Source organism: Pempheris klunzingeri, chromosome 23 (genome assembly GCF_042242105.1).
Source record: "Pempheris klunzingeri isolate RE-2024b chromosome 23, fPemKlu1.hap1, whole genome shotgun sequence".
Taxonomy (NCBI): domain Eukaryota; kingdom Metazoa; phylum Chordata; class Actinopteri; order Acropomatiformes; family Pempheridae; genus Pempheris; species Pempheris klunzingeri.
The window spans coordinates 9322510-9345276 of record NC_092034.1 but is presented as its reverse complement, the minus strand read 5'-3'; the positions used below and the strand labels follow the sequence as shown (position 1 = coordinate 9345276).

Genomic DNA, 22767 nt, shown 5'->3' with positions numbered 1-22767 from the left:
CCAAAAGGGCAGATGCTTTAGCACCACCTGGGGTCTATCTGTGCACATGCCCGGCGTAATGAATTTTGGATGAGCAGCAACTTTACACGCACCACATGTGGACATGTTCAATATTTTTACAACCAAACCAACCTTCTAGCAACTACAATATATTTCAAAATTGCTCCAACAAAGTAGCTTTAATCTCAACTAGATTTTACACATTTCAACTTCTTGCATCATCTTGATGTCGTGGAGTCTTATTCTTATTTGATATGGACAAAATAACTCAACCAGCCATAGAAAACTATGCGTCTTCAAATCAGTCGTTGTTGTAATAATAGTGGTGTCTTATTTCTCCTAAATAAATGAGTCATGCAGTATGTATGGCATCCAGGCCGGTCTTGGATCTTAAAGATGAGTGACTGTTGGTTAATGCTCGTCATGTAAGTCAGACTTGAATCAGATACTCATGGCCCGCAGGCAATGTAAATAATTCCTTTTGAATGTCTTAAATTCAGACACAACAAGGTCATTTCATCTGTGAATGTTTTCTTTTGAAGTCCAACTACACTTCAATTGAAATAAGATGTGATTTTCTCTGTACTTCACTAATAAACTAGAGCAGATGGATGTTCCATGGAAGCTAGTCATGTAATAACATTTACTCTGGTTATTGTTATGAGAACTTCTAGTGTTTTTGTGTGTTTTATGATGCCAGTAGTGCTATTTTATGTGTTTTTTTTATATAATTCACCACATGAAATCCACAAAAATCACATTCAGTCCAAATTATAAATTTTGTAGCCTTTCTCTGAAGTGTGCAGAGACTTTTAAGAGAGGCAGATGCTGCAACGGGGCTTAAGACACACAGGAAAAATTAAATGAGGGAAGGTCATTTGGAAATTTTTCACAAATAGCGAGATTTATTTATTTTGACATATGGCCTGAATTAATAAATGGAGTCAAGGAGGGCACTTCTCTTAGAGAAGGCAATTTGGCAGGTGCTCAAGTAAAGGTTAGGGTCTCTGCAGATGCACAACCCTGATCTGATTCCAAGCAGAAATTAAACAGGGATAACTGATGTCTGCATCAAATCTGTGTATATTTTTTGAGCGTATTTTAAGTTTAAGTTTTAGCTCAGCAGCTTAGTGAACACTCATCCACTGCTGTATGACTAGTTTGGATTCTTCCTGCTTGTGTTCATGCTTGTAAGGTGACAGAAAACATACTGTAGCTTTTAAGATATGATATTCATACACAATTTGCTTATTTCAGATATTTCTGAAAGTGGCGGAAGATACCGGAGTGGATGCAGAAATATCAACTAAGGTCCCACACATCAACACTGGTAAAAGATTAGTAATCATTCTAACTGTATAGATAATTCTAATGGCATAAAACGTTGTACTTTATGTCTGTAATGAATAGCCACACAAGGCACTTATTTGTTCCAATTATGTGTTTTAGTCAAGCTGCATGAGGCTGAATGCCGGGTAGCATTATTTGTCAGCTGTTAAAAGAAGTATGACGATCAGCTCTTTGATATTTGGGACAACTCAGCAGAAACCCAAAGAAGTATTTAATGTGCTAAAAGCAACAGTCTCTGGAATCATTCCAATCTTAGGTGCTTGTCTTAGCCCAGTACACTCACAATGCAGTTACACTTACACAGAACGATGTTGTATTTTCCAACCAGTTCTTACTTCTCAGTGATTGACCTCAGGGCATAAATCTTTCACTCCCTTATTTGCAGCGTTTTGGTCTGCATCTGTCACCAAAAGCTTCCCTTCACAGCTTAATCTCAAAATCTGATTTCCCTCACATTCCTTAAACACCTGCGTTTGTGCCTTTACCGGGAATAATGCGGCGTCTTGCAGGGCAGGTAGCTATTCTTATTGTTATTTATAACCCTAAATTGGGTCAGGCCAAAACAACATATCTTATTTGTATTCCCACAGCAACAAAGGAGCTGTTGGTGAGAGACTGCAAAAGAAGCTCCCGCGCATCCAAGCGGAACAGCATCGCCAGCGTCCACATTAGAACAGAACAAGTCTCTGGAATGAATGGCAAGTCTCTCTAAATCTATCATACATATTGATTAGTTAAATTAAACATTTGTCAATTTACTTAACAATAGTAATATTTATGTATGTTACTTCAAATGGAAGCAAAGAAGCAAAGTGAACAACTACTCCTGCTTGTTTCCTTCTCTCTCTAATGCAGAATTGAAGGAAAAGTTCACAAGCAAAGTAGAAGGTAGGTTCTGTGTTTCATCCTTATTACGGACGATCTTAGTTTTGTTTTAGCAGCAACGACGCCTTTTATTCTTCAGCTATTAACTTTCTTTAGTTTGGCTTCAATTTGGCTGTTTCACCTCAGTGGCCATTTTGAAAAGAGAGCATAAACAAAAGCTCTGTCTTCAGAAGAAGTCATTTTCAAACACAATTTCCTTCTAATCCATACAACGTTATCAAAGCTGTCTCTTCACCTTTTCAATTTTGCCCCTTATGAACGAAATTCACTTTCACACAATGTCTTTCATAATTAAAATGGTTTTCAATCAGAATATGTCTTATTATCTAAATGGCTACTGTGAAAATATAGTGCTACCAATGTCTGCAAAGCTCTTGTTTATCACCTTTTCCCTCCTGAGTCACTCCCAAATACCCTTTCCAAATTCATGATATATTAAAAAAAAAAATAGTTGCCACACTGAGGAATGAGCTAGTTTGCAGGTTAAGTTATATCTGATCAGCCCATTAGCTGTGCTGGAAAGCGTGCTCAGCAGATCTTTTACATATGCATAGATGATGAATAACACGGTGGGTTTATGTCCACCCCAGACTTAAAGAGGAACACCAGTGTCAGAGGGAGGGGATCCACGGTCATCACTGGATGGGAGCTGATCAGGAGGCAGTTCCTGGCGCTCTTTATCAAGCGCTTCCACAACGCCCGAAGGAGCCGCAAGGGACTCATTGCCCAGGTAATGGCCTCAGTCTGTCATATTGATGAATTGAAGGGTGGTGCTGCTGGGGTTGCATGGGAGGATCAAGGTAGGATTGTATGAATTACATGTTGGCTTTCAAAATCAGTTAATGACATATAAGATAGAGAAAGCTAATTTAAAATCTGGAGGGAAAAGTCATGTCATCCATCTTGATGGAGTCAGTAGTTGTGGAATTTAAGTTGTTGAAAAAGAACAGGACACAGACAGCAGTATATATATATATATATATATATATATAAAAGGAAAGAGTAATGATGAGTAGGATGATGTAACACGATGTCAGTAAACTGCACGTACAATAATCGTCTTTACCTCCCAGAGGAATCTCTCAGATACTATAAAGAGTACTCAAGGGACCACAGAGGCTATAGATGGAATGAACAGGGTGTTTATTGTTGCTGTGGAGATTTTGCTCTTCAGTTTTTGATTAAACACTTTCTGTGAGGGGGTAAAAGTGTCGATACTCAGGACCAGAATTGTCTCTCGCGTTCGCATTTTGACCCAAACTCCTGCCTAGTGTGGCCAGGAAACGGTTAATCCATTTGTATGTAGAGCGAGTCGATGAGAGGTTAGAATAGCGTCAGTTTCACCTGATCGCTGTGATTGGCACCAGAAAGGCAAAGTGACACCTGTGATTTGATTTTCCTTCATTTTAATCATGAGTTTGTGCGTGGCTGTGTATTAAATGTGATCGCAGAACAATTACAGAGATGACAGACTGCTATTAGCCCATTAAGTGTACGTCTATATTATTTTATTCCTCATAAACATGATTTCAAAAGTCAAAACCAATAAACAGACCTCATTTAAACAAGTCAAAACCAATTTTGGTAAGTAGCAGTCCCCGAAGTACTTTAATGATTTCTTTCCTCCCTGAAGTTCTAAAAAGTGCATTCTGACTTAAATTGTGTTGACACACGCATGCCGGCACCCATCCAGATTCATTGTGTGCATGTACATATCATGTAGTGCCATCAGTTATGACAGCTGCCAATGCTAAAATAATCAGAACTGAAAGTGACTGAAGTGCAGCTCATCCACTCCGGTGTGCTGTCGTGTGTGATGTGTGAGAGAGAGAGAGAGAGAGAGAGAGAGAGAGAGCGATGTTTCACCTTTGTGAGGTGTACAGGTTCTTGTAATTTGCTGCAGTACCAATCCCCATTAGTCACTGTCAGTCTTGGACGTCCCTCTTTAGTGGGGACGCAGAACAGGATAGGAGGATAAGTGTGTGAGTGTGTACGTACAAGGGTGCACATTGTCTGCAAGGGCGCACCTCCTACCTCTGCCTCTTTATTCATTTGGCTAAAGCTTTTTCTCCCCCCCCCCCCCTCCCCAACATGTCAACAGCTCCCATTGTCGGCAGATATGATTGTGTGGTGAGGTAAGCTCCTCGAATACAAGCGGTTAGGGGAATATAAAAGAGATTATGGCATGTAACACAAAAGGAGTGATTTATGGGAATGAAAGTTGGGGACAGGCGAGCCTTGGCAATGTCAGAATGAGAGAGAAGCCGTTACTGGTTATGTTGCAGTGGATGAGGTGCAGGTTTCTGGTGTTTGGAGCTCAAACACCCCTTTTCAAGCTGCAGCAAGCTTCCATTGAGCAGCAGATGGTGTGTACTGTGTTCCAAATTTTTTCCTGTTGTTTTTTTTTAATCTACTTAGTGCTATCTTTTCATCTTTTCGTTATCATATTTCATCGGGCATGACAAGTTTACAAACTACTTTTTGTGTTTTGTATGAATGAGCAGCAAAGACGACATGAACGCGTCAGTAAAAGGTATCCACGGTGATGCTGTTATCCACGTGCAGCAAAAAAAAAAAAAGCTACCATTTGCAAATTAAACTGGGTAGATGTAGATGTTTGTTGAGAAAACAAGCTTATTCTAATGAGCCATTTAGCTTTGCACGAAATAAACACACCTTAATCGTGTTTTGCTGTTTATACCCATTTTACATATAATCCTGTTCTCTTCTTTAAACCCTCACCAAACTTGAGAATGCCATAAACTCATGCATTGTTCATGGGAGTGCTTTGGCTTTGTGAGCGTAATGACTTCTCCCTGTTTTTTGCAGATCTCTCTCAATGGAAGAAGTACCAGCTGTCACCTGCAATTACTGTCTAGAGGGAGAAAAAGAGAGAGAGAGAGGGAGCGCAACAGAGAAAAAATAGTTCTTTCTTTTGCGGCCTGCCATTAAGCTTTTCAGTCTCATTGCTACTTTTTATCTTTCTTCTAAGCACATTTCCATAGCCATGGCTCCTTGCAGTAAATTCCGAATTTTTCAATTGTAGCATCTTGAATTGGCCTAGCAAATTGCATGCCCTGCAATTAATCAAGTGTACGCAAACCTCCCCCTGCTGCCGACTGCGCCCCAACCTACAAGTGATTAAACATTAAAGATATCTTGCATTTTTCCCACTGACCTTTTTGTCAGCTCTAACAATGAAATGAAAAGAGAATTACATGACGGAGAAAAGAGGATTGGATGGCGGTGATGGTGGTGGTGGTGGGGGGGGTGCCGAGGAGGATAAGGGGAGCGTGGCAGCGACTTGTTTTAAAAAAGTAACACAAAAGACAAGAGAATAGCGAGAAACTAATTATATCTGAGTGGCCAGATGATGGTGGCAGTGTTGGAAGTGTTTAATCAAACTCATAAACCGTGCAGAAGAGCCCAAACAAGTTGGTGGGGAGCATATTAATGTGCGCGCGTTATTGCGGCGGCCCTGTGTTATTGTTGATTGCATCAGTCATTTTGTAGCACGTAATGACAGTGAGGGGGCTCGGGGAGGGGGTGGGGTGATGAAATTGATCTGGCATTGAATCTTGTGCTGTCATGCTTACACACATTAACATGCATCTGTGTCACCCATGCACCCATCCTATGCACACTGTGTGCCGGAATAATGCATTTTCTTTTCCTTTACAGGAGGTCATAACAGCGTCTTTGTATATTGTGACATTACATTGTTCATAAAATTAACACAGCCTGTTTCTACAGTTAATATAACACAAGCACACACACGGCTGTACTTGTGCACTGTGGATTAGCTCAATGATTAAATGAAGCCTCGTAGCTGTGGTTTGAAGGATTTCTATTTCTGTTCTTGAGCAGTCGTTGGAGTGGCTGTTAGCTCGTCTCTAAGGTGAAAGTGAAAAGTAGCAAAATTGAATAATTAGTTCCATTATATTATCTTTTGTTTTTAATCTGTGGTGCTTTTGTTGGTGTTGGTATACTGAAACTGTGCAGCACAGAAATTAGCTTGTTTGGTAATTACTTCCGTCCAAAAATACCCGTGATTTTTATTGAAATCTCTTTCTTTTTTCATTGATTCCTGTAACAGTTTAAAGGAGTTTTTAGATGTAGCAGGACAAACATCTTGAGCAGAACGGTGACAGGGATATTTTAATGAGGTATTTCTTTTGTTTTGACTTTGAATTTGTCATCATCCTCCTAGGTGGTCTTGCCTGCTGTTTTCGTCTGCCTGTCTCTGATCTTCTCACTCATTGTCCCACCATTCACTGAGTATCCGAGTCTGGAGCTGCAGCCCTGGATGTACGGTCTGCCTCAGACCACCTTTTACAGGTAACAGCGTTATGACACAGCACGGCTTTGTGATATTCCCCTTTGAGTTTAATATCTACTCCATTGTTGAATGATATAATACAATAGTTATAAGCTTATCACAACACTCTCTGTTGCTGTTACCCAAAAGCAACAAGATTTATCCAGGGAAGAATCCTCTAGGAAATGATACTTAATGTTATCAGAGGCCAACGTGTGTGAATGATTTGAAGAATAAGTGGCTAATTAAAGCAATAGACAATAGCAAACATGGCTGAATAGATGAACAATAGGGTGTAAAAAAAAAAACTAAAAAGACGGAAAATTAAAGGAAAAAGATGTCACAGCACTGCTCATTCAGCATTGCAGAGAGATTTTTGAATTGCTCAGTCTGAACACTCCCCCCTCCTTAGCGGCAGCCGTCTATGCTGTCATTGCAAATCACAGTCGTGCTTAGTGACAAGACGCGGCCTTGGTAGGCTTCAGCACTGAGAACAAACTTGACTTATTGCAGAGGATGTGAATAAATAACATAAAACAACACTCTGATGTGAACCACCGTAAGATGATTTTTTTAAAAGAGACGTATTTTATTAAGTATCACCTGTAGTAATAACAAGCTAAAATAGAAACAGAAAAAAAAGATATGTCCCTATTTTTTTATGTACATTTACTCTTGATGACACTTACAGCTACAGATTTTTAAAAAGATTTTAAAGGTAAAATCTCTACAGATCTACAGCAGTAAACTCAGATTGTTGCCACATAATCTGTCCATCTCTCTAACAACAAAAGTGCTGTAAATATGCCAGCAGAATTCGAATATGCATCACTGGTCACAGCATCCGTCCTAACTATCAAACTAATCTTGACGCTGTATTTATAATCTGTTCCTTTGACACGAAGCTGTCGTTGCTTATCCAGCCTGCAGGTATTTCATTCCCCGTGGCACCACTTTGTAGAAATTCACTTTAAAGATGTCAAGACACAATTAACTGTAACTTGAGACTGGTTTATTTATGATACAAACTTTGCTGTTGGTCAGAATGAGATGCTGCTGTTTTTATATTCGATCAAACATAAAACGCATGTTCTTATCCAGACAGAGACAAGCTTGTTTGATTAATAATTTCATTATTTGTTGTATTTTATTTGTCTTTAACATGGTTGTAAATATGTATATAGTTTTTAATGTGCTCTTTTTCTCACAGTCTGATGATTTACACTTAGAACTTTATTACATTGAAGAGGCTTTTTAATATTTAAAAAAAAAGGACAGTTTTCAAGTGCCAACAGTGCAACTGAAGCACTGAAGCACTGAAGCAATTGTCTGTCCCCACAGTGTGGAAAAAAATACAAATTCAGTCTGTCTGCGTCTCTCTGTCCATGGTGCTAAAACAGTCTATTTGTGACAACTTCCACCACTATTATGACTCTGTGACCACTGCACGGTGGACATGAAATTATCATTAGCACATAACAACCAACCATCCAGTGGCGCAGAATCCAGAACAACCAGTAACAACTTATAAAAGGTAATTTCACCGTAGCAGCACAGTCTTTCCAGCTTCATAAGACTGATACGACCTTTACATGATACTGTGGTAATGTAATTCATTTTTTTGAGCTTGTCCTGGCTCCAAACACTTGATGTTTTCATATCAGAGTAACTTACTTGTTTACACACTCTTCTTTATGTCAACACAACGCAACATGCCACAAGTGGGAATAAAATCCTGGCTCACAAGCTCAGAATATCTGAGCGCTCTCCTCAACAGTGTTTGTCACGAAACTTGAACAGCACATTCATTTGTCTTGGGTATTCAGGGGACCCCTGCTTGAATGGTGCATTCATGAAACTGAAGTGTTCTTAATTTGTCTGACATTCCCACCGGCCAATTATTAAATATTGTCTTATCTCTGGAGCAATATTAAAACGTCCTAGTTGATGATGACTGTGTGATTAAAAGTAATGTGTGTGTCTGTTCATCTTAAAAGTTCATTCAGATGAGCATTGCAGTACTATATACGTCACAAATCCCAATGATCCCCTTTGATAATGATTGATCTAATTCAGAAGTTCAAAGGACTTAATGAACCCTGTGGCATATTTACACTCCTCTTATATAATGCAGTCTTCATTTGATTTTCTTCGAATATTGTTTCACTTCTTCCCTGTGAGATGTTTAGTTTAGACTAGATGGTCTGTTCATTAGTTCCACTGTTTCTGTGTATATGCACAAGTCTTCATTTTGGAACTGTCCAACAGTTTTATTAGCTTGAATAACGTGGTAACCCAGCCATTGTTAATTGCAAAACAGATGGCTGCACATAATCCATTTTTACAATCGGACCACTTCAATTGCGCTCACTGGTGGTCAAGGAAATGACCATTTGACCTTCATGGAGACGCCTCTAAATTAGACAATGAACAGTGTATTAATCCAAATGGTTGGCTGGGCTGTGGCTACTGCTGGCAGAAAGCCATCATGAAGGTCTTTATGAAACACTGTTTTAACTCCCCCGGTACCCTTAAGATAAAGGGCAGAGTGTGTGTGGTTAGTAATGAGAATGAAATTGGAATGGGAAGATTGTTTAACTGAGACACAGGGCTTAGATATGTGTGGGACACTCAGATAATAATGAAAGGCTGTGAGGAGCCTACACTGTACACAGAATCTTGAACAGGCTCATATCAGTATGTGCCTGCATAAGAGTACACATCAGGACAGAGCTGTGCTCCGGCCAAAGAGAAACAGTGCACATCACTGTATAGCCATTTGGGAATTCATGTTTTGATTCTTGGGCCAAAGAAAAGAGACGGTAAACTCAATGATTGCTTTCTCACGCTTGATTAAGATAACCCCAGTGGCATGCGGCGTTGCTGTCGGGTATTTACTTGAAATGCACCACATCCGATCCCTCAGGTGTCCTCTGGTGCATGTCTCATTTCCTTTCAGGCCTTTTTGAGTGTCAAGATACGTTTAAGATTAATGATCATCTGAACTCCTGTGCTTTTCAGTGTGGAAGACAGATGGATGACTTGTGCAATCTTAATCAATTGGGACGAGAGACAGATCATACAACATGTAAAAATCCAACCGATTGTGACGGAAAGCAGATTAGAAGAGTTTGTTAAATCTTAACGAGTTGTGACATTTAATTGTATTCCAGACAAAATGACTGATTTTGGAGATTTTTCTCTCTCAGACTAGTTGATTCAGTAGCACTACTACTTATTATACAAACTACTGAGATCACAATACATCTGAAGTTATTTCACGGGATTTAATATCCAAATATTTTTCCAATTAAAAGTCACACCAGTCAAGCCAACTATGAGCTTAAAAGTCAGACCCAGCTCGCTCTGCCTCCCCTTAATATAAACTTATTGACTGTTAGCAGTCTTCTCTTTTGATGTGAGATGAGATGACTGGTTGCAAATATCAGGGTTTTTCTATATTATCATACCTACACAGGTCATTCTGTAAATTGATCGAGCTGTTCAAGATCGACTCCATCACGGTACTCTTTCATCCAATGGAATGGCATAGATTTTCGCCAGTCATTGATCATGACCACCAAGCCTCTAATTAGTATTTCCATTCTTTTCTAGAATGTCTAGAAGGATAATTCTAATGTAAATCACTCCATATGTTCTCTGGTGTCGCACCATGGCTCCAGCAAAAGACGCCTGGTCTAAGCTTTATCCTCTTGATTTAATTCTGCACTTGTGTCAGAACGTTAAGACCCAGTTAATATGTTTTGGTCTGTTGTGACAGATTGGCTGATGCTCATGGATTAAAGTGGCATGTGTACTGTCACAGATGAAAATGAAAACCTTGTTGCGCACTGAAACAGTCTCAGTGTGCGTTTGTATTGATCATCCTCCCAATATTCACAGCAATGACGGGCCTGATAATGTGGAGGTGTCTCAGGTGGTGGAAACCTTGGTGAACAAGCCCGGCTTTGGGATTCGCTGCATGGATGGAAACCCAATACCGTAAGTGTCTTTAACTCCACAAGAAGTCAGAAGAAGTGTTAGTGTGTGCGCATGTATTCGTGTCAAATTATACTTAGAAAGTGTTAAGCTTTGCAAGCTCTGTGTGTGTGTGAAATGTAGCCTTACACCCATGTATGCACATACGCAGACGTGGAATCCTGCATGTGTGAGCTTGTGTTTGTGCCTCATTTGAGAAATCCTGTTGCAGAAATAAAAAATTTAAAAAAAGCTATTAAAAAGACAAGTAACCAGAGCACTAGAGAGGAGTTTTATGCATTATTTTGAAAACCAAGTGATAATCCTGATCAGAATAAAATGAATAATTGAATACCTCTTTAAAGGTAAAAATGAAACGGAATGATTACTGAGCTTCGAGCCCACATACTTCTCAAGTGCTTGTGCATGACAAAGGCGGTGAGCGGCTTACTTCTCCATTACTTCTCAAGTTCTCCAAACAGACACCACAGATCTTTTAATTCAGATGTATTATCTAGCGGCCTTTAATAATACTTTTTGTGACTCATGTTGTTTATACTAAGTGGGCACAAAAAAGCTCCTACTGATGTTCAGTTAACACAATACCTGTAATGGCTCAGCTCACTCATTATTCTGTCTGTCCTTTCCCTCTCATTTTCATCACTACTTATCAAGCTTTTCTGCTTTCCCGACTTATCACTTTCTTTTTTTTACCTTTTAACAATTGTGATGAAGATAAGAGAGAATATTGTGGATATGTTTTTCGGCAGATGTTGTTGTCAGCACTCAATGATACCAATTCAACACTCTGATTTTCCTAAATTTTTCCCCTAGGGAATTACCATGTTCTTCTAGTGGCTCTGATTGGTTCACTCCATCTGTGGATCAATCTGTCGCTGACATCTTCCTCAATGGCAACTGGAGCATGTCGAACCCCTCCCCCTCGTGCCAGTGCAGCACGCCCAAACGGACAATCATGTTACCAGACTGTCCACTTGGTGCGGGAGGGCTCCCTCCACCTCAGGTTAGTCTCTTACACTGGAGGTATGCCTGTTGGTAGGAGGGTGGTGAGGTAGTTATTGGGAGTGTGTTATTTGACTTAAACCCTGCCTGAACCACCTGTGGTACTGCTCCTGGCCGCCTGTGCACTCGGGACTCTTTGGTAGAATTCGTACGCGTACTGTATGTGCGTCACGATGAGACATACAGCAGCAAGAGAGTGCAATGGTCAAAATGTAAAAAAAAAATGAACGTATAAATAATCCAGTGACAGAACAGTGCAATAAAAAAAAAATGCTTGTCATGGGAGCTTTTGGGTTGCAGTCTAAAAGTCCCAGTCAGCATTATTTTGATTTGAAAATGTAAAGGTACTTACTAACAAGGAATTTGCATTGCATTGCAAAATGTAAATCAGCCTCTTGTGCTGCCTCTCTTTTGTGAACTAGCGTGCATGCATGAAAGTAGGGCCAAAATTGATTCCGCTGAAAATACCTTGAATTGGCCATTTAGAGTAATTCAGCTTATTCCCCATATCTGCTAAAAATTCAGTCAAAATATTCCCAGCCTGGGTCCTTTCAGGTATACGCCAAACTTTGACCTTGTAGCGTCTATTAGGACATTTTACTGCATGCACTGCCAGCACAGACTTTACAAATGCTTACATCACGAGTCCTGGGAGGCTTGTGTGTCTCATCCTCCAGAAGTCAATACCAATCCTTTATAGGCCATTACTTTAACAATATACATCACCAAATGCAGCTAGGGCAAATGTTGCACAGTCTGACCCGAAGAGGTCTGATCCAGCCCGAGATCGATGGGCAAGTTAGACGCCCCGCATCGCTGCCTAACTGCCACCCCCTGCTGACTGAACCGATCACGATAAAGAGACAAAGTAATGTCTCATTTGGAGCTAACTGGTTTGCACTGCTCTCTCCCAATGATAATGAGAACTCTAAGCTTGAGAGAGAATAGGTGGAGAAGCTGCCACGTCCACTCCAGTTTCATTTTATTAGGCCTGTACCTGCATTTTAAGAGATTTGAATTTGAATCTCATTCCTATCCCCACCTGATTCACCTAATTCTGCCAATGTTCTCTTCCTCTTGGAGTCTTATGATCTTTGAGAGTTTGATTGTGGTAATTTATCCTAAATAGAGGGAAAAGGGTGCAGGGGAGTTCTGGTGTCTGACTTACCCGAGACTTGGCTGCAAAATATATTTACAAGATAAATAACTAACAATTTTTCGCTCTCAGCTTCATTTTCATACAAATCTGTGCTGATTGTTCCTGCAAGACCTGCAGCTGAAGTTGGTGGCTTGCAATTTTTTGTTTGTTTTGTTTAACAGCAGTGGCAGCACATTGTGTGTGTGCAGGTAGATGTGATGCCAAAATCCATATAACTAACAGCATATAATAGTAATGTAAAGTATACAGTAATATATGCATGATGTACACCCCTTGTGCTCATGTCTGCCCCTAACCAATGTCCATCCTCCTTATCATCCCATGCCCTCACCCTGCTGGTCAAACAGACAACGACTCCATTGGATAAGTGTGCATATGCATCAAAGACATGTACAACAGAGACTTTTAAAAAAGTATGCTCTCTGATTATGGTTAATTATAGAGCACTTACCACATTTATACAATTGAAAATTTGACTCTCAATTGCACATCTAGAGCAGAAAGCCTGACCAACACTTGTCACACAACTTCCCACACCTGCCTCACAACTCGCATTATAATAGTATAATAAAAAACACAATTTACTTTTTCTGCATGCCTGCGTTCCTGACATAGTTGCCGTACTGGAGAACACAACCTGTCCTTGTCACTGTGTTCGAAGTACTTTAAAACTACATTACACAGTAGGACCAGTTTTCAACAGTTTTCATTTGCCCTTGCACACACACTTGCACAAACACTCTCACACACTTAACAGAAAACGTGGGGAAGATATGTGATAAGGCGTCTAAATGTAGTCTTAAAAATACTCTATGATAATATGGGTATATATTTCACTCATGGTCCAGTAGCTGAAATTTAGTGGTTTTGACTTTCCAGAGACGTTATTTGAGAAAATCAATTGTTTTGGTTACTTTAATTCAACATAATCATCCAAATTCAAATGTAAATGAAAATGCCTTTTCAGTGAATATAGTTTTTAAGTGATAAGAGAAGCAAGAGCAAATGTATGTTTTGGAGTTGGAGGCAAAAAGTACAATTTTATATATAGTTAATGTGCTTGGCGGTGAAAAAAAGTGACTTTGTCGGGCGGAATCTAATTACACAACAGGCACTTAAGTTATGCTTCACTGTGAATGAAAATGCCTTTGTTTTTTTTTTTTAGTGTCAGGTCTTACATGTCTATGATAAAAGTTTACACAGTCAGTGTAAGTTTGATTTGCAAAGCAGTTATGAAGTAGCAAAGCTTCTTTCAGCCTCAGTTCTTCAGGGAAGCGAGGGAGTGTTAAAAAGAGATATTCTGGCCCAGTTTAAAAAAAAAATACTCTCACACTTACATGCAGACATATCTAAAATGATTTTGTCTTATAATTGCCATGACATTTTTCCCCCTTCAATATTTGATGTACTTTGAGATGTCATCTTTGGAAGGACAAATGAGACCTTACATAAAAAAACTAAAGTCAGTGACTTTCAACGAGCAGGACATGAAATGGTACAGTTGAAATTGCAGGGCCTGTCTGCCACTCTTTTATTTCCCTTCCAATCCCCCATACGTCCACTATACTATATTGCACACTATGTAATATGCCATTTCACACCCTCCACAGGTCTGTAATGCCTCGTTGAACTTGTGTGAGTCTTGCTGCGTGCTCTTTCCTGTGACAAGGCCATCCAGAGCCACATTAAAGGAGCAACTGTCCAGGTATCATGTTATAGGATGATTGTTGAGACAGTCAAACAAGAGAGGTGCCCTTTATGTAACCTTTTCCCTTCGCTGACGTGCGGTCCTAGCTTGTGACAGCACTGTCAAGGAATCCCCCATTTGTTGATGCGCCACTCGTATCTTTGTATCTTCCTGGTACCCCGCTAGGCCATCAAGGTCTCTCCACCTGCCTCCTCCATTTAAAATAGCATCAGTCATTTTTTTCATTTTAGATGCTCCTTGACCTGAGTCTTTTCCTGTCACTTTATGAATTGCTCCTACTTTGCTGCTTTACTGAATTTCTACTTTATCGTGCGTAGCTGGAAGTGGCTGGTACTTTTAGTCCACTCTTGCATCATTTCTCCTTTAGTCAACAATATCTTATTTTGTTCCAATCCACATCCTATACAAGGATATTAATGGATGCATGCAAACAAGCTTGAGGATATTAAGTTATTACCATGCAACAAAATTATTGCCAGCCATTCCCCCTGTGGTTAAAGGAACTTTAAATTTAGGGGATAAGATAGGAGGAAGATAAGTAGCTGCTGCAAGAGGAGAATAAAGCAGAAGAAAAGTGAGGGGAGGAGAGCATAGATATGCAGCACACATGCTGTTAACAGACACATTTCCCTGTTCATCACCTTCTTTTCACATAATGCAACACTTTATTTATTTGGTAGAGGTCAGGTTTGTAACAGCCAGAAAGTTTTGCAGCCTTTTATTTCATCATCTAAAATCTTGAAAGATAAGTACCACTGAAAGATACTGTAATACAATGGTATTTTGAGGTGAAATGCTTGATCACGGTCCTTTTTGTAAATGTTAGTGAAAGCACCCTTCTTTACAAGCATACCAGTTCAGCTTCTTTATAAATGACAGTGAATGAAAGCATACAACTGTAATCCATAACCCGCCACACCCCCAACCTCTTTTACCTCAGTGCTGTGAACTGCAATCCACCAGCGGGCCATAACCCATAGTTTACAGTTTGAAATGTAGTGTAGTGCATAAGGTCATGAGACAGAAACATACACAGTGTTATATAGTGTGGCTGTCAAGCTCAAATACACAGTGGGGTGTCTGAAGACTGTCATTTTTGCAGATTGAGAGAATTGTTGCTTGCTGTGGTGCAGGATAAATATATGAATAAGTGAACATGACACGCTGCTTAACACACATATGCACTTATGAGTACGTATGTCCGCATGCAGGGGAACATGCATTTATCATCATTGCTGCGTTAGTTACCTTCAGACCGTGGTCGCTGGCAAGGGACCATAAATTAATGCGAGTCCAAGGCAGAGACCACCCACAGAATCTGAGCACATTGCGAGGATGTATTCCCTTTGACCTGAAAGCTTCCCCCGTTGAATAAATCATGACAAAGTGTACCAGCTTCACACTCGCTTTCTTTTTTTTTATCTTTTATCCTGCCCATCCGAATATGCCCTTGAGAAACTACAGAAAAGACGAGAGAGAAAAAAACATGGACACATCTCCACAGGAGGTAGTATGAAATCATTGTTTCCATGGAAATGGCAGGCAACAGTAAGCCCATTATCAATTCTGAGGTATTGACTCTTGTTCACTGGTGATATTTAACCTTCATAGATGAATAGGCCGTCATGCGTGCAGAGGAATTGATAAAGCCGTCACGTTCACCGAATTACGATTGATGTCTTTATCATTTGGAGACTGGCCTAACTACAGCTCGCTTGCAAATTACTCTCCTTGGCCTCATCTATCAGGCTATTGAAGTTTGGCATTGGCTTACCATTTGTGTGGGGAAAAAAAAGGACTTGTGCATGGGAAATGCAGCTACCATTACCTTCCTCAGTTTGTTGATTTGACAAAAGGAACTCTTTCAGGAAGAGTATTTGTTTTACCTGTTTCAAAGAAAGTGATGCTCACAGCATAATCCCCAAAGCTGCTTTTTTGTGCCCAATCATTTAAATGTAGAACTTAAAATCAGCAGAACTGACAAACTATTATGTGTTAGTGCGACTCCGTCTATTTCTTGAAAATGCCCACTGTGAGCTATATAGTCGAAGTGTGTAGTTGACAAGTGCTTCATTAAAACTTGGTAGTCCGTGTTCTTGAGTTCAGCCGTTTACTGAAAACTTTTTTTCTTTTAGTGCTCAATAAAGATTGGTGAGAAAATGCTGAAAACATGCACATACATGGGTTTATATGAAACACAGTCAAAGATGAGAGTGCCCCTCAAGGCTCCATAGGGTCAACTTAAACCATCTAACATGCAGCATGTATACAATTTTAACCAGCCAGAAAGCAGGACTGACTGCAGTCATCATTGGCCCAAATTAAGCAGACTGAAACTATGGAAGTGCTTATCCTTAGCAAGTTAAGACAAAAAAAAGTTATTTATAACTGTTTCTTTTCTGCAGTATGTTATTATCTGTTCATGCCGATCAATGGAACCATAATGCATCTGTAAACTTTACATCTGAGGGCAGGTTTTTGTCTCCAACAGCTGCTGTCGGGAAAGAATAAATCCAACTAACTGTAGATCAGCTCCAGACCCCGTTTAGTCCATATTCAGCCTGTCGAACACAGCAGGCTGACACATCCTTTCTCTGCTGGGCCCTGTTGATTTGTCACTTTGACTCCCAACACCTGTAGATCCATTTTAGTGTAAAACGACCTGTCCAGAGCAACCCTCTCAGCAGAAGGCAAGAGATGCTCGAAAACAAAAGCAGAAAGGTCATTGAATTGTGAGGTGAGGCAAATGTTGGATGAGGCAGTGGTTTCCCTTTGTTGTGGCAGAACTGAACAGAAGAGGTCCGGATGAAAATCTGTCATCGGGTGTGGATGTGTGCAACTCAATCTGCCATTATCTGGGGCAGAATAGCCGGAGCAGCTTTTTGTTGTGGTTAGTGACTGCGTGTTTGTGACCCAGCGAGTGCTTTACACACTACTCCAACTCTGATCTGATGGTCGTTTTTGGCCCGGTTTAAAGATTGTTGCAATGCGATCACATTGGACGTAATCACAGAACACAATGGACTGCGCTAAACTGAAGAGCAGCTCCTGGAACACGCACAATGATGAACAATTCCACAGTGTGCCCGCTGTCACTTCCTCTACCAACTCATCATGTTTTAATGGGCTAAATGATTTCACACATGCAGAAACATGTTGTTTTGCAAGAAAATACAATTAACCCGATCAGCACTTGCAAAATCTTCAACTCAGCGGACAAGTGACCTCCTGCCTTAACATAACATGTTTAATTATGAAAGATTCCAAATTCCTGATATTGCTTTTCTTTGTGCATACTAGATAAATTTTAAATTTTACCTTAGAGGTACAGCAGATATAAATAGTGCCAAGATTAATACGAACACAGCAGAGTCTCTTATCTCTGCAGTGCTCGAGTATGCCAGCTCATTCAACAGATTTGATTACTCCTTAGTTTACATTTCCCTCACCCCTGTTTGCTTTCCCAGCTATCAAGCTACCACTGTGTAGTAGAGAACTGATGTTATGTACAGAATGCCAAGCACACTGAAGCTGTTCCCACATAATGAACAGGAGATGCAGGCCCAGGTATTGCACAATCACGTAATGTTCCCATTTCAATCTTTTGGATGGGGGATATGGACCAAGGCCAAAATAATTAGACCCACACTGACTACATGCTTGGGTATAAACTCATTGTACACACAGCGGAGTGTAAAAGCTCACATTTTTTTGGTTTTGTTTGTTTCCGAGTTCCTGTGGCTTTTTGAAATAGAAGCATGTTTATTCAGAGATAAGCCAAGGTTGCTGTGCCGTTCGTCCTCCTTATCTCCGATTTTATAAGCCAGATGGGTCCTCTTCTTCCTCTGCTTTCTCCTTCTGTTTGCTCTTTGCCTCGCGATTCAAGTTCTCCTCCTCCTCTTCTTCTCCGTCCTCCTCTGCTCTTTTAGCATATGTCTCTATTCTCACTCCACTGCTGCTTTGCTCTCCTCTCCTATTTGTTTTGTAGCGACTTCTTTAATCTTGCTTTTAATCTCATTATTCTTCTCCTCCTTCTTGCTTTGCTTCATCTCACCCTCATCTCCTCTTCACTTTACTGCTTCTTGTGTGCCCCCTGGAACAGCACCACCATGTAGTGTCAAACCCAAGCAAAGAGTGATTTATCTCTAATGAGAGTTTTGGACCCAGGAATCACCAGGATGCAAACAAAAGGTCCTTTCAACTGGTACCTGGACTTCTACTACTTTATACTGTGGACACATGCTGTATGTCATAAGTAATATGAATGGGTATACACACAAAGGTAATTGACACTAAGGGGAAAACCATTAAAAAAACACCACATGTGTACCGAAAGCTTCTACATCAAGCCGTTTGTGATGAGGGGTAGATAACCAGGGGAACTGGAGGGAACGTTTGTAAATTGCGTTGCAGTCGGGGGCCTCTATTGCACTTTATCAAGGATCACTCTGCTAATTAGCATAGTGTTACGTCTCTAAATAAGCAGGGCTAAAGCAGCTTGGTGTCGGCGTCTGTGTGTGTGTGTGTGTGTGTGTGTGTGTGTGTGTGTGTGTGTGTGTGTGTGTGTGTGTGTGTGTGTGTGTGTGTGTGTGTGTGTGTGTGTGTGTGTGTGTGTGTGTGTGTGTGTGTGTGTGTGTACTGTGAAGTATCAGTCTACACATGGTGGAGTGCATTCATGGTGGTGTGTCGCACCCTCCCTTAATTGGATGTTTGAATGTACCCATTTATCCACAGAAGGGCATCTAATTAGGGTCCTTTGACATTAGACACTGCTTTTGCAGCTTTGGCGGGATTCTAGATTTCAGCCAGGCTTCCCATAGCCGGGCTTAATTGACTATTATGATAAGGGTCGGGAGTATGTGTTCCACAGCGCTGTGAACAGATATCACCTGCAAAATTTTGTCGCTCTTAAGTTTTGTTGATTTTTGTATGTACTGGAAGAGTTCTGAGGGACGGCTGAGCAGTTGCGCCTGCTGGAGTCAGTCTGTGGGTAGGCTGTCTGCTCACGATGCTCCAGTGGACACAGACGCAGTGAAATGCAATGTGCAAAAGTTTTACATCCCTCCATAACTCAAGTAAGAGCGCTGCGCCTCTTTTTGCATGGAAGTCATGCATCCCCGACGGGCTTTGGAGACGTTTTTCTGCATCTTAAACTTATATCGCTCTCAGCAATATTTTTGTATCAACATGTAATGACCTGACTGTATATTTTGGGAAATGGGACATACTTAGACTCAGAAAATTCACCAAACTCTGCGGTTCCTCTCATCCCCACTTTGCAATTTGGCATCTCTCAGCTCATCGTTTTGGTTTCACTGTGCAACTTTAATGCTTTGGTTCAGTCTCACCTCTCTTATGAACCTCTATTTCAGCAGCAAGAGACAGCAGGAGGCAGCAATTTTCTGTGAAAAAACTCAGATAAACCCACTCGCCCAACACCAATAGCAGACAAAGTTAGTGACCAATGGGTACACAAAGTGGAGCAATTAGCAGCTTGAGAGCCAGATATTTACTCAGGACTTTTCAGAAAACGAAATCTGGCTAAACGGAGATGCAATATTGGAGTAACATTCATCAGGTGCCTAGAAATGTGACTCCAAATGAGTGCCATTTTTGCTCAATATGTCCTGGATGTGTAAATAAGCAACTGTTTGCTAATTTATTTACAGTATCGTCTTTTTATGGTGATAATATGTCAGTGTTGTGTTTTCAGTTTGTTTTGCTGCTCCCAAGGGGCCAATTATGCAAGTTTTAAACTCAAGGTTAAAACAAAAAAAAACAACAACAAATGGCAAACCAAACTACACAGATACAAGTACTAACATTTCAACTTTTTTTCGTCTTGTTCTCTTTTCAACAGAGGATCCAGAACACAACAGACACATTGTTGAATTTAACTGGACGGAACATGACTGACTTCTTGGTCAAGACTTTTGAACGCTCGGGTAAAACGAGGTAATGCATGCTAGTGTGAATGTTTTGCATATCGACATCCACTAGACTTTTTCAAATATGCTGCAGCATTTACGGGTTCTTTTGAATCAGGTATGGTGCATTCACGAATATAGTAGCACTTTAGAAACTAGTGACTTTCCTCAGGCACTTCAGTTTTGGTCATAGATTTGTCTATTTTTTTCTTTTACACAAAGAGAGGCAAATTACTACCTAGGCTGCTGTTGCGGTGTCGTTGCATCCACTTTTAGAAGGTCAGGTGAGTGAAATATGAATGAAAGGACAAATCCTGCACGTTTCCATCTCTACATGTTATGCAGTTGCCATGCTTTGATAAATCCTGCTAGTCCTCTCTTTGATACGCTTCCCTTAACCTGTCATTTTACTTTATGAAAACATATAGTGTACTGTCAGTGAACAAAAATGATTCATTATGAGCATTGGATTGATGTGCTCATTAGCCGTGTTAACATTTGGTCGTGTTTACAGAACATATATTTCAAACCTATATTTCCAATGTAATATTGGCTTTTACTGTGTGTCCGTATCTCGTGTGCCTTTGTGTGTGTGGCGTTGCAGAGCAAGTGGGAAAATGTGTAGGTGCATGTATCCATGACATTACTCATATGCTCTTACCTCCACTTGAACCTCCCTCTCTGTCTGTTTTTTTCTGCCACTCCAGGTACGGAGGGATCTCTGTCGGAGCGGTCAACTCCCAAGTACGCCTGACCGAGGCAGCAATCGAAGCTGCATTCAGGGATCTCAAAGAACTATTCAGTTCATTTCAGGTATGTAATAAATATTGGCTTTCACAAAGTCAAACCTGTTGAGACCGATTTATTTCAATAGCCCCCTGAAGATTTAGAATTTGCTTTTAAAACCAAGGACAAAAAACATTTCAAATCACACCTCAAATCAGCAAAGTGCTGATCCTTTAATGTGGGCTTTGGTAAACATGGTCAAATGAGTCTGATTCTGAGAAATCACTGACAAAAGTTCTTGAAGTTAGAATATCATAAATGACTCCACCAAATAGAATTTCCCAATTATACAGGTTTTTCAGTGCCATTCTACCACTTTGTTCCAGACAGAGAGTCAGAGAGTACAGCCTCACAGTGCCAAACGTATGGCTGTGGTATCATCTGGTCTTTCTTTACTGAACTGCAAGTTGCTGTCAGACTTTTAAACAAACAAATTTCTGACTCTATTTTAGAGTACCCAAGACATTGTTCTGTTGGTATGTTTAGCCTTTGGTCTTTTCAAATGCTCCCAACCATTATTATCTTTATTTAACGATTATTGTCTGAGACACACTGTGTAGACTGTGAAAGGAAATCCATGCAGGTCCAGGCTGCTGGTATTTCAAACAGGCGTGGTATTCCTTTGATTAATACAAATGAAACACAAAACTTGAGTCATCCTCAGTATTGTGACTTTTGTGTCAGAAGCCCATGTCCATCACTAAATCTGTAGGTTTGTATGACTGAAGAAGTGATTTCAGAAACTGATTTTCTTCTGTCAAGGCTGCAGACACCTTTTGAGCAAGCTGCTTCTAATTGGAGCACAGCATTCTTTGTCCATGTAGCTTTGTATCTTGGATACAGGTGATGTACAGGTGGACTTTTGGACCCGCTAAATTCTTGAACGATTGAAAAGAGTAATGAAAGCAAAGTGGAAAGGAGGTTTAGATTCTTCAGATCCATTTTGTTCAATGTCCATGGCAACAGGCTATGATTGTCTATGCATTGCTTTAAATAATTTGAGGAATTTTGGTCTCCGCTGCACAAGAACACACGCGTCCGCACACAATCCTGCAAACCTTTTCACTCTCACATTTATTTAAATTAATCTGCTTCAACTACCTCAATTTCATTAATTTATACACATTCATACACTCTTAGTCAAGCAGTGTTTCTTGAACTTAATACCAACTCACTTGTCCCCTCCTTGTATCTCTCTCCATCTTTCTCCCAGCCTCTCTCTTGCATACACACAGTCTCTCATTAACATTTCAAATTTTGGACGTTCAAACTGCTTTGAGATCAGCACATTGCTTCGCCCTCAGGCGTCTCCGGTCTCATCCCTACCCAGACTCCCTTCTCTGTCTCCTGGATCTCGACGCTAATGTGACTTTAATTCGTGAAGCGGCAATGATGTAACCCTAATGGCCCGGCATTAGCTGTCCCAGCTCTGCATTCCTTGTTATTAAAGTGCTACACCGTCCTTGGGAAATGTCTGCCTCTCTGCTGCTCGGCAGGTATTGTGAGACTTTAGCGTGAAGAAGCGTGTTTTTGCACTCTGAGCCACCTGCACAGGCTGAGAAGTGGGCTTTGAAATTTCTGTTTAATTGCATTTCCTCTGTCTAGCTGGTAGAAATGGGGTTTAGTGTTGCAA

The 22767-nt window shown here is 40.4% G+C and overlaps 1 protein-coding gene across 1 annotated transcript in view; it reads left to right on the top strand.

The window, feature by feature from the left end:
• LOC139223010 (phospholipid-transporting ATPase ABCA1-like) overlaps positions 1–22767 on the top strand; it is a 137707-nt gene that overhangs the window by 64802 nt on the left and 50138 nt on the right. Inside the window, exons 26-34 of the mRNA XM_070854934.1 lie at positions 1258–1330; positions 1941–2048; positions 2206–2238; positions 2826–2965; positions 6446–6573; positions 10457–10555; positions 11366–11555; positions 20282–20376; positions 21056–21161. Coding sequence (XP_070711035.1) covers positions 1258–1330; positions 1941–2048; positions 2206–2238; positions 2826–2965; positions 6446–6573; positions 10457–10555; positions 11366–11555; positions 20282–20376; positions 21056–21161 — 972 coding nt within the window. The remainder of the gene's footprint in view (positions 1–1257; positions 1331–1940; positions 2049–2205; positions 2239–2825; positions 2966–6445; positions 6574–10456; positions 10556–11365; positions 11556–20281; positions 20377–21055; positions 21162–22767) is intronic.